Source organism: Pleurodeles waltl, chromosome 9 (genome assembly GCF_031143425.1).
Source record: "Pleurodeles waltl isolate 20211129_DDA chromosome 9, aPleWal1.hap1.20221129, whole genome shotgun sequence".
In the NCBI taxonomy this organism is placed as follows: Eukaryota; Metazoa; Chordata; class Amphibia; order Caudata; family Salamandridae; genus Pleurodeles; species Pleurodeles waltl.
The window spans coordinates 880348608-880361711 of record NC_090448.1 but is presented as its reverse complement, the minus strand read 5'-3'; the positions used below and the strand labels follow the sequence as shown (position 1 = coordinate 880361711).

The 13104-nt window shown below is 41.8% G+C and overlaps 1 protein-coding gene across 1 annotated transcript in view; it reads left to right on the top strand.

Annotated features, from left to right (window-relative positions):
- Positions 1-13104, top strand: part of TC2N (tandem C2 domains, nuclear) — a 154766-nt gene that overhangs the window by 26255 nt on the left and 115407 nt on the right. Inside the window, exon 2 of the mRNA XM_069208193.1 lies at positions 10693-10821. Coding sequence (XP_069064294.1) covers positions 10767-10821 — 55 coding nt within the window. The 5' untranslated portion in view covers positions 10693-10766. The remainder of the gene's footprint in view (positions 1-10692; positions 10822-13104) is intronic.

The following is a 13104-nucleotide window of genomic DNA, read 5'->3' as shown; positions in this document are numbered from 1 at the left end:
TGTGAAAGATTTTTTTTAAAGAACAAATCTAATATTTATTCAACGTGCTAAACATGCCACTGCAGTAATTATACAACTAAAACAATTCTCAGTCCAGGGCTGATAACCTAGGGCCTGATTGTGAGTTTGGCCATCTCACTGCCATTCCACCGTGGCGGCGTTCCCAAGAACACAGCAAACTTGGCAGTCTTTCGCCCACCATATTTAGATGTCACCCTTGGCCCAGCTACGGTGTTTCTGTTGCAGGGGACCGGCGCAGGACACGGTCAGCAATTCAAGAAATATTTTCCATGTGTGGCGATGCAGATGTGTAAATTGTGAGTAAATAGGTGTAAAATGTAAACATATGTATGTATGACATATGGGAAGAATACCTTGTACAAGTGCTTTTCCATTGCTAGAGTCTGTACCATATGGACCAAGTCCAGTCAAAGGGAGAAAAGTGTCAAATGGATTTACCTGGATTTCGGCGCAACAGGGTTGTTTTTTTTGGGGTCAAGTTACTGCTGTGAAGGTGGGCCCTGAACAAAGGGGTCCATGTTGGAGAATGGAGGGAAAAGAGGGACATGGGTGAGTTTGCACCCCATTTCCTTAGATTCCGCTGTCTCGAAGCAGGCAGTCTCCACACCACAGTCAGCTCAACGGAAAGGCACCACATAATCCAGACGTGGAAACCTTGTTTATAACACCCTCTGACAGCTGCTTTTCCCTATGCTGCCGTCGAGGTGGTTGTGAATGGCTGGAAGAGGCAGCGGGACTCCGGCAGTCTCTCATTCAGCAACCCACCAACATCGTGATTCAGCGGGCAGACTGCCATGTTGGCGGCCGGGGAATCCAGCACCGTTTCAGCAGCTGCCCCTTTCCGCTAAACTCGTAATCAGGCACCTAGTCATATGTCAGAAAACGTATAAAAAAACGTTAACTCTGCTTGAAGCGCAGGGGTGCTAGTTATAGTTATCTTAGGGCACGAGTCATACTTACTTGAGATAACTCTAACTATAAGAGGTGAATTTCTATGGTTTTAAATGTTTAAAATTTGAGCCTAACTATAGAGCCCCTGTAACCTTTGTTTTGCTAAGTGTGTGTGTGTATATATATATATATATATATATATATATATATATATATATATATATATATATATTTAGTTATATATATATATATTTATATATATATATATATATATATATATATATATATATATATATATGCAAAAAAGAAGAGAGAACTCGGTATTTCCCAATTTAGGTGGAGAGCAGCTCCAGTAAAGATTTGCCCACCTCAAATGTCTGATTATCTAGCAAAGTTTTTAAGCATAGGATTAGCAGAGTGCTATCCACGCTAGGTAGATAGGGACAATGGCTTTTGTCATTTTACAGCTTGGTGAGGATGACACTGTGTCAATTCTATGCTTATAGATTTTGCTGTACAAATGGCAAAAGGCTTGGTCCCTATCTAGCTCAGCGTGGATAGCACTCTGCTAATCCTATGACTTATACTGGGTGTTCCCTTGTGTCTGGACAAAGGAAAACCCCTCTGAAGAGCTCTAATGGAAGCAAAACACGTGTCAGTGGTTGTTTGTACTCATTCCAGGTTGGCTTGGAAGGTATTTTTCCAGTCCAAAGCTGTAATACTGTGCCTGGGGTGGTAACTGGCTATTAACAATTTAAAGCTCGGCGAGGATGACACTGTGTCAATTCTATGCTTAAAGATTTTGTTGTACCAATGGCAAAAGACTTTGTCCCTATCTAGCTCAGCGTGGATAGGACTCTACTAATCCTCTGCTTAAACACTTTGCCAGATAAACAGACATTTAAGGTGAGCAAATCTAGAATGTTGCTGGTGTTGCAGAGTGCTCCTTACTGGAGCTGCTCTCCAACTAAATTTGGAACTACCCAGATTTCTCTCTCCTTTTTTGCATAATTTATGTGTCACTCTAACCCTGAAAGGGCAAAAGGGCTTTGTTTTATATATATATATATATATATATATATATATATATATATATATATATAGATATATATATATATATATATATATATATATATATATATCTATATATATATATATATATATATCTATATATATATATATATATACATTTTTTCTTTTTATAGATGTGTGTCTGTGTGTGTTGTGATAGTCATTTGTTAGCTGTCTTCTCCTTTATGACCTGGTAGATCAGGAGTAGGCCCATAATAGGCAGTAAAATCACATTCATTAGCCCAGTTATTTCTTGTTTTTTTCAAAGTATAGGGTAGTGTAACACAGGCTTGGAATAACAGAGCACTGAGGACACACAATACATAGCTCATGGCCCACGTAGAAAATCTTCATATAGTAGATTTTCTTCCTAGATCAGCTGGAAGTTGTTTTTGACCGCTCACAATTAAGCTGTTATGTGCTGCAGTCACATCTTAGTGTGGTGCAAACATATTTCCCCCATACACATCCATGACGTGGTGGGAATAGACTGCTAGAAAGAGGAGCTTAAAATCTGGGAAATGAGATAGGCAGGGAGATGAAGCAAATTAAGAAAAGTCACTTGCAAGAGCGGATTCAAGGGCAAAGTAGACAGAATGGAATTAAGAGCAGTAAAGAAGAACCGAAGAATGGGTAATTGGAATGAATATAGGAGGAAAGGAAATAAAAGCCAAAACTCTTCTAAGTGATATAAAAACACCACTCATGCTTTCTACAGAGCAAAAATAGTAAACATTGAGAACCACTTTTTAAAAGAAACGTTGAAACATTAGAAAACATTGAAAAACACCACTGGGATTCACAACAAACAGAAAATTAAACTGGGAAACAGGCAATAAAACAATTGGAAAAATCTTGCAGGGTTCAGCTACCAGGCCAAAGTGGAAAGGAAGAAGAATCTGAAAGCCAAGACATAGGTGGTCATTCCAAGTTTGGCGGGCGGCGGTTGCCGCCCGCCAAATTTACGCCGCCACTTGGCTGCTCCGCGGTCAAAAGACCGCCGGGGCCATTCAGACTTTCCCGCTGGGCCGGCGGGTGCCCGCCAAGGGAGCGCCCGCCGGCCCAGCCAGCGGGAAAGGCCCTGCAACACAGAAGCCGGCTCCGAATGGAGCCGGCGGTGTTGCAGGGGTGCGACGGGTGCAGTTGCACCCGTTGCGATTTTCACTGTCTGCTATGCAGACAGTGAAAATCATGCTGGGGCCCTGTTAGGGGGCCCCACGACACCCGTTCCCGCCATCCTGTTCCTGGTGGTAAAAACCGCCAGAAACAGGCTGGCGGGAAGGGGGTCGGAATCCCCATGGCGGCGCTGCTTGCAGCGCCGCCATGGAGGATTCTCCCAGCCGGGGCTAATCCGGCGGGAAACCGCCGGACCCGGCTGGGCGACCGAGGCTGTACATCCGCGGTCGGAATACCAAATGAAGCACCGCCAGCCTGTTGGCGGTGCTTCCGTGGACAGCCACCCTGGCGGTCTATGACCGCCAGGGTTGGAATGAGGGCCATATTGTCCTAATTATAGTGAAAGTTCTGCATAAGCAACATTTTCTTTTTGGGTGGGTTCAGTTTGAGACATTTAGAAGACCGCCTCCAGTGCGTCTTCTCTTACTCAATTAAGAAGTACTCAGGTAAAAAATGTTCCTTCATAACACCTGATTGGCTACTGGAGATGAAATAGCTTTGTATATGAGATGCTTGTACTGGAAGCAGCCAGAAATGCATCAGTTGTACTCTAGGAGGGAGGCCAAACTTTGATGTTTGTATGCTTCTCCAATCTGCATCACTTCTATAAATTCTATAAATGCAAACCTTTAAGCATCACACAGAGATACAACTGATCCCTTTGGCTCCAGATGACAAACCCTCCACTGAGTGCAAACCTACTTGCAGGTTTTAATTTAACATCACGCGGGCTTTAAAAATAACACATCACATATGCAGAGTAGGCAGAGAGCTTAATTTCCTTTAAACCACAGATTAATTTAAGAAAGAGCAAGGAGGTTGGAGGGAAACTATTTTCTTACTGGGAATATTTGCTTATTATTCAGTGCCAAATGAAAACTGAGATTTCTAAGTGGGGCAGTGTACAGGCAAGTTTCGCCCATTCGACCTGAAGCATTGAAAATTAGAGATTGTGTTGCGTTCAGAAGTCCAATACAGAAATGGATTGGGAAACATGAGGGAGCGAACTAACTGAATTGAACACACAAATTAAATTCGTGCTTCAGTGCAAGAGGCCTAGAACTACGGTCTGACCCCTACTTTCCTTTGAGTAGCTTCCTAACATGCAATTAAAGGAAAGGATGTGTTCAATATAGCCTTATACCTCTCACTGCTTACAACGAATGAAGGGTGTGCAAAGCCAAATATTAGCACAAATAACACATACAGAATACCCAGTCAGAGTTGTTAATTAGTTAAAAATAACATTTTAGAAGTGCCTTATCCAGGGAAATATGTACAGTAAAAAGCAGCACCAAGGAAGATAAGTCATGAATTTCAATACAGCAACAAAGAATCGCAAAGTAAATACATGTAGCACCACTGACTATCCAAGTTACACTCAAAATACACTGTTCACAATCACAAGCTTAGGTCGATCTCTGTTCTCTTTGTAATGTTACAAGAACATTGGAGATCGCAATTCTCACCCCAAAAATGGTAGATCAAAGTATAACGGTTGCAATTACTATCTGATTGCATTCTGTAGGAAAGTTATAAACGACTCACAATTCGATGAGTGACTTCAAACCACGGGGCGACTGGATGCTGGACACACCAGACTTGCCCTGCATCCCTGAATGCGTTGTGAGGGCTAGGGTACATAACCTCAGTCAGGAGCATTGTCCAGCAGTCTGTTGTGGTAAGACATCTTGTGCATTCCCTTCAGACAGGCCTTGGAGACAAGCAGGAGGGAGGAGGAGACGGGCTCGCAAACATAACAATACAATTAAATACATTCATTTTATTCCATAATGCAGATTAAAAAAACACCTTAAGAAAAAACAGGAAGGATAATTTAATATAAGGCAACTGCCTGAAGTGAGCTTCTGTAATGCCCCATGGCTCGTTGTGGGCTTGGAAGGCAATCTTTACATTTTGTTTACCTTATAATCTTAAAATAGCTTTTGTTTGAGTTTACTTTCTTCTTGTTAGAGTTGTGTTTGCGCAAGTAGAATGGAATACTGTACAATCAGAAATACAAACATGCGGCCTTAACCAGCCCAATACCTGGAAACCTGACTCTGGATCAGTAAAAAGTATCTTTTTAAGTAGATTTTTACCCGCAGACGTCAGCCTTCTAAGAGGGTTTTAGACTCACGAGTGAAGCTGGTACTGCAGGGTTCCTGCGAAGAGTTTGGCAGCTATTACAAATTGAAACATGGAGCAATGTTTTCTCTTTGTCCTGTGGATTTGGAACCCCTAGCTGGGGACACCCTTTGCGTATTGCTGCCTTGCTCTGGACCTGGCCTTCAGAGAAACACTACCTGAAGGACGTTCAGGTAGCTCTGAAGTGTAACTTTGCCCTAGCCATGCCCTCCTTTCACCTTTTCACGCCCCTGGCATGAAAAGACGTAATTCTCCCCGAGTCATATACGCCAATCAGAGACACAGTCTGTCTGGAGAGCCCCTCTAAGTGGCCAGTCTGTCTGTGACGTCTTTCGTCTAGGAAAGTGTTGTATTCCTGCATAGTGCAATAGTTTTCAACACTGATTCCTAATGTCACAATACACCAGTGAAAAACAGAAATTATTTTCCAGATGCATAAACTTGCAATGGTGTGGAAAAACACTTCTATAAAAATATATGGGAAAAATAGGGAGCAGGAGCCATCCCAGAGTTAGATAAGGACACCAGAAATTACGTCCTTACTGCGTTATAGCTTCAGTGTCACCCTCCCATCAATCTCTCCTTGGTGCGTGTATGTTTGGGGTACACAGCATAGAAGCATAGCTATGGAAAATGCTTTATTCTTTGACGTCTGTGATTTTTTTTTGTTTGCATACCTCAAGTATGAACATATGTGCCAAAACTTGTATAGGTGTTTGTTAAATTACGATCCAAGGATCAGAATTACAGGGTGCGATAAAAAGAACATCCTCAGATTTAGCAGGAAACATGCAGTATAAATATGGGACATGCGGTGTTTGGTGTGATAAGCTCCAAAATCCACCTGCTATACCACATTTTTATGGCAAAACTCATACTAGGTGCTGCTTATAGCAGCAAATACATTTCTTACCCACGGCTATTCGATTTTAGCAAGTGTGATAAACAGCACCTACCTCTCTGGGGCACAAATAATTAGTAACTAAGTTTAGTTATTTAAGAAGATTGAAGCCGTCAAAAATTATAGCCTGCTCAGAGCATTAATCATATCAAAGCGAGGAAAAGTACAGGATACCCCCTAGCAGTAAATTGAGCTCCCCCTCAAATCAGCCAACCCCCGACATCATATTTAAGTATGGCTAAATCTTAAGGGATCCCAGATATGGGTATGTATTGTAGACCATTCTACAGGTTGTACGACATTACCACACATTACTTTACCATGTATGCCTTTTAAACACAGCTGTTATCACACATGGTAAGTATATTTAAGGTAAGTAAAACCCATATTCATATTTGTCTATCTATCTATCTATCTATCTATCTATCTATCTATCTATCTATCTCTATCTCTCTCTCTCTACATTTATATATATATAAATATATATATATATATATATATATATATACATATATGTATATATGTGTGTATATATATATAAATATATATAGATATATGTGTGTGTATATAGATATATAGATATAGATATATATACATTTATATAATTAATTTTATTTTAAATTAATTATAAATATTTTTTCTTGTTTTGTGGGAACCCCAGCTTTTTTATATTACCTTTACCTGCCTTTACAACTACTCATCCCAAACCTTAAATTCAGCCTGTAAGTCTATATACATATTTACACACACAAACACACACACACACATTTATATTTATATACCTATATATACATACTGTGTAGTAAAGGCACATGCTGCTAAGTAACAACATACTCCAACTCATTCCCTAACCCATGCTCTTTGTACCAGTTTAGCAAGCCAGTTTTAAGTGCACCCACTTCCTACAGAATGCTGTAACATTATAGCTGGGAAGAGAGTAGTAAGTGAGCAGTGATCACGGATATATTCCAAGTTTTAGAAAATCTATATATCGCAGGTCTTTCTTTCATTGTGGGCTAGATTCCTTCTTAGGATTGATCAGGCATTGACACAAATTGTTCCATTAAAAATAGACAACCAGTACTGTATTGCATATACATGAATGCCAATGGCACTTCAGCAGTTGTGTGACCGTTGCATTAAAAAAATTCCATGGCGTGAAAGTGAGCCAGCTGTAGAGCAGGGTATTATTTCACGATTCCTTGGTACAGGTAGTTGAGCGGATTGAGTTAGCTGTAGGAGTTAATCTGAGAGGTTTGGTATTGACTCTATGGGGCATAATTACTAAACTTTCACGCAATGCAGGGCAGCAAGCAAAGTTGCTGCGTTGCGCTGTCTTGCAAGGGCATAAATCCTCCATTATTTCTATTTTTTGCACTGGCTCACTTTAAGCATTTCAATGCCAACACAGGCACCCTTGCACCATGGTGCAAGGGTGCCTGCATTGCAAGTAGAATTGTTTTTGTGCAGGAAGGTATCCCTTCCTGCACGAAAACAATCTCTCAAGACATTCCAGCACACATAGAAAGAGGAAATAACAAGGAGAAAAAAAAATTCTCCTCATTACGCCATCCTCTGGAGGCATAGTAATTTCACGCAATCCTCGGTTTACAAACATTTGCAAATCTGGGATTGCGTGAAATCCATGGATGGATGCATGGGAACGCCCTATGTCTCACCCATGGAACACCTCCCAGAAAGAAATGTAACACAATGCAGCGCAAGCCGATGCATTGCGTTCCATTTTTTTTTTACAAAGCCAGGCAAGGTGGAGAAAATCACTGCTTGCATGGCTTTGTATATATCTACTAGTATTTTGCAACATGGATGCACCACAAAAGTGGTGCAACCATGATGCAAAATGTTATTAAATATGGCCCTAGATTTTTACCAAGAGCCAATGAAGCAGTATCAGAAAGGTGCGGTACACAACGTTTTTCTTCACACCGACTACGTGCTTGAGGTGGTTGAAATTACCAATTCAGACATTAACAGTGGGAGAAGTATAGATCATAGGCAGATAGCTCAGTGAGTTAATATCCAGTGCACCTATTTGTGATCTCAGAAACTGTTTTAAAGGCCGAAACCTCCTCCCAGATAGGTTTCTCAAATGAACAAAAGGAATAATTGAATAATGCTATTAATAGACCTTCAACAAGAAGTGAATGCAAACTTGCTGAAAACCGGTCCTGCTATTATGTCTTTTGTAAAGTGCTAACACAAAGGTGTGGGTGGGGCATAGGTAATTTAAATGTTACCGTGGCTTTAGCTACACAATACTGACTTAATACTCCTGGCCTACAGCTAAAGACTGTTCGTATTTCTGTCCAACTAACAATTGGCTAGAGGATGCAACCACTCTCCTGCATCAGGAGTTGAAAGATCAATGTTATCATCACTGTTATTAGGCCATGTACATGTTCTCGGCACTGTACACTTCAGTCTTGACATAAGCATCACATACTGGGTAAGCACAACCCTCAATGCAATGCTGCTGCACCATAAGGAATTCCATAAGGCAGTGGTTCCCAACCTGTGGTCCGGAGACCCCTGGGGGTCCGCAAAGCCTCCTCAGGGGGTCCTCGATTGCTTAGAAAATTAAGAAATATTAAAAGATTACGTTCCCAGCTTTCAGTGGTCTCCGGATTCTAGTAATGATTAAGTGGGGGTCCACGGAAGTCAAACGTTTGGGAACCACTGCTATAAAGGAAGTGGTGGTGAAGTCCTGATATCTGTCATGGCTTCATCCTTTAAAGGCTTACAGAGACTGTCAGTGCATCCGTAACTGTAGGAGGGGTAATAGGCTGGTGCGCAGGAAGACACTGGGAGATCGGGGAGTGCAGGTGTTGGATGTAGCTGCAGGTTCTAGCACCCAGAAACTCTACAAATAATGTCATAAGGAGTGTTGGCAAAGGAGTAGATTGTGAGAGGTTGGAAATTTTAGCACAGAGTTGGGTTTGGAGAAATGATCTGAAGTTGGAGTCTGATGGGATCCTGGGACCAGTGGAAGTACCAGGGGATCATCATTCCCAAGGTGAAGGAGCAGCCTGAATAGAGTGGTGGAGGTCTGCATTTCGGTCCGGGGAATAGAGGGCTGATAGGGAGAAGCTTTTGCATAGTACTACAGAGTGTGGAATTGTCTACAAAAGTGTAAGACAAGATGTGAAGCTTAGTGACAGTAGGATTTCGATCTTCTCAGGTGTTTACAGAGTTCAAAGGTGAAACTATAGCAACAAATAACCTACAGTGGACAGATTTGCATGGATTGTCACTGTTCCAGGCAGAGTAGAGTTTTGCAAGGTAGAGAGCTCGTCATATATTAAGAAAGGAATTTCACGTCTGTTTCATTTTTTAGTACTTTGGTGTCATCACTGAGCAGCGCTCTAAGGCTACTGCAACACCTCCCCTAATACAGTCATTGCCCTGTTAAAGGGATTGAAGGAATGTTATAATATATAAAAGTGGTTGTACCTATAGAGGCAAGATGGTGTAAACACGATCCCCTCAAAGAAGTCATCTAAAAGGAGTTGATGAAGATGATGCAGCTTATGGTTCATACTTGTGCTTATGTTATTGTTATTTGTATAGCGCGCTAATCACCCGAAAGGGTAACCAAAGGCTTCAGCAGGAGGTGAGGCGGCTGACTCCTGGAGAGGTTCGTCAAAGAACCAAGTACTCAACTTCTTGTGGAACTCGAGAAGCAAAGTGGAAGCGCTGATGTGGAGAAGGAAGTTGTTCCATGCTTTAAGGGAAAGATGAGAGAAGGATCGGCACCCGCTGTGTCTTTCTGGACACGGGGTATTATTGCTAGTGATAGTCCGGCTGAGTGGAGGTGTCTAGGAGGTTGTAGAAGTGTATGCAGCTGTTCTGGTATGCAAAGATGGTTTTGTGTGGTGCTTTGTATGTGTGTGCAGAAGCTGGCTGGTAGGTAAAGTTAAGTGTAGAGTGAGTCAAGGAGAGTCAATAGGAGAGTAAAAGGAGAATGAAAAGATGCTGCAACTTTAAACAGGAAATGATCTTTTAGGAAGTCAATGGGGGGAGCTCACAAATTAAGATAAAAAATTGTATAAGTTATAGTTTTTGTTATGAGATCTCCTAAGGTAACAGCAGACCCCTTGGCCAGCCAGCTAGATGTTAATTTAGACTACAGTAACCAATGCCCAATAAAGTCTCTTTTTGTAGAGATTGCTTCACCTGATAAAGCTAAAGACAGAGTACACAGGCACTGCATTAGTTTGCAAACGTCCTGTCCAAATTCTTCAATGGATGGGAGATCCCACCCACTCCAGAGTCTTACAAAAGTAATATATTTCACTCCATCTGTTTGAGCTCTGCACACAAAATATCTTTTGACATTTTTTCCTCATCTTGAACAAAAGAATGAATCGTACAGTACTGCAAGTATGTGACTGGGATGATGTAATGGACTATGCGGCTTGGGTGCTAGGTGGTGATATCTACTGTTTCTTCTGTCTCACTCCTAGGACCAAGGTTGTGTTCTTCATCCAGTAGGGTTGGATTTATGGTTTCATGTTCCTGATACTTGGGCTGGACAGTGATGGCAACAGAAATGATCAAAAGCTGCTGCAGCACGTGCTTCCACAAGGGTGATGGTAAGAACCTATTTCTTTTTGGGAAAAAATGAGCATTATGCTGTGTAATGAGAGGGTCAGAAGGACATGGGAGCACTGGATGTAGGCAGGTCAGATTGAAGACACTACTTCCGCTCCCCTGGGCTCGGCAGGAAGTCAGAATATTGAAGAGGATTTCAGGCTTTAACAAGGTACCCCAGGTGAAGGGGAACACACACAAGGGAGGAGTACTTAAATAAAGACTAGTGTTAATGTGTGAAGCTTCAGCTTATTAGAGAGAGCCTTCTCCAATCCATTACTCAAGAGTATTGTTTGGGTGTTTGTGAAATGGATATACGTGTTTCTGGGTGTGGCGACTAAAAATTTTGTTGTCCTTGATTTACCCGTTCCAGGTGCTCTATTATTTCACAGCGCTGCTATTCATCATGTTTAATGTTCGTGATAAGGAGTGTGGCAGTGGTGTAATGAAAATTGAGGGGGGCCCCTCTCCACTAAGTCGCGAGCTCTCAGGCCAGGGCCCGACCGCCTGTGCACAGTTTACTGTGCTGAGGGGGCCCACTGGAGCTTGGGGCCCCTCAGCACTTCAGGGGCCTTGGGAGCTACTGTTACGCCAGTGGAGTGTGGCCTCATTTTATTCAAGAGTTCCATTGAGGGTTCCATCAAGTTCTGCTTCGCAACTCTACATCAAGCCTCCTCTATCAGCACATGTGAGGCACACACACTCAGAAAACTACAGATCACATTTATAATTTCAGAACGTGATTGGTCTCAATACCCGAGCCAATACAAGGAGGTGCTAAAGTACACTTTTACCTTGTGAAGGATTAGTTTCATAAAGGGGTATCCTTAAGTTGATGGAACACTAAAAACTCGCAAATGTAGAGAAGACTGGTTTCTATCAATGGAGTGACCTAGATCTCTTGAGACAAACACACAAACTGTACAGGAAGTTGTCCACAAATCCATCCACTTGAATATCCTAAGTTAAAGGCTAGAGCTGTATTGATCTATTGACTGCTTTTAAATCAACATAACACATATGTGAGATGTCTTGTATATTCTAGCTTACATTACACATTTAAGTGACAAAGAATCAGTTGATTGTTTTATCCTTAAAAATAATGTGTCCCCGGACAGTGTCCTGGTGCTTGCTCTCTTTGAAGTTGCTATCGCAGCAATTTCGAACAGGCCTGGGGTAGATGTCACTTGGGTGAACCAGCCCCCATTTACATTTTGATGCTCACATATATTAGAAGTATCAATATCCATGCAATTTTTAGGTGTTGTCTACTAGAGAGCAATGCACTATCTTTTGCAAGGCAGATTGTTAGATTACAGTCGAGTCAGAGCACCCCCATTGCTTACCATTGTTTGTCTTCATTATCACTCTAATTTGCTTGCTTTTTACTTATTTGTGTGTACGAGCTTTACTTTCTTTCATTGTATTTGTCTCTCCCCTGGATTATGTTTGCGCTATTGTTCCCTTAGATTGCTCACTTTTTCTGGTAAATATTTTTATTTAAACACTGCATGAGAGTCCATGTGTTTTCCAGTTGTCTCCCTAGTATACTTCTCTTCCCGTCTTCATGCTGTGCTCTCTCTCTCTCTCTCGCCTGTGTGTTTTTCCACTGTCTCATATGATGCGCTTGCCCTCCTGTAATCCCCACATCCCCTTTACTTTCTGACCTGCATGCTTCTATCTCCTTCCAGCTTCAAGTGCTCTTCCTCTGTCTCGCCCATTAGCTTGTCTTCCCTCAACCTCCGGTCACAGGTTGCTGTCCCTTTTAGCTGTTTGTCCCCCTACACCCTCTGTGTTGCTTTCCCCCAGCCACACCCTTTGTGTTGCATCTGGACCTCTGGGTTGCTTTAGCCTCCACCAGCCCCCTCCTTTACTTCCACATGCCCTGCTCGTGTTATTTCACCCTTCCACTTTCCCAAAGAAGCTTTTGCTTGTTTTTTTTGGTTTGTTTACAGATTCAAGTAGATTGGCAAATGGAAATGGAAAAATAATGGCTGCATCATTTTATAGGTGCGTGCATGCATTGTATGCAAGCCTACAAAATGACTCAATAGGCTTTTTTATATAGCCATGCTGCATAGCAACATGGATGCTGCACAGCATAGCTAAAAATCATTGACAATACCATTAGCTTCCAAAGGCTAGGCCTGTTAGTTTTGTCAATGCTTGTTTTAAAGTGTTGTGCTACTGACACTAGATATAAGCTGTTGTGTATTGTACAGGACCCAATCTGACCTTATAAGGTAGTCATATTGAAACCTATTGTCTTGACGATGTGTTTGTGC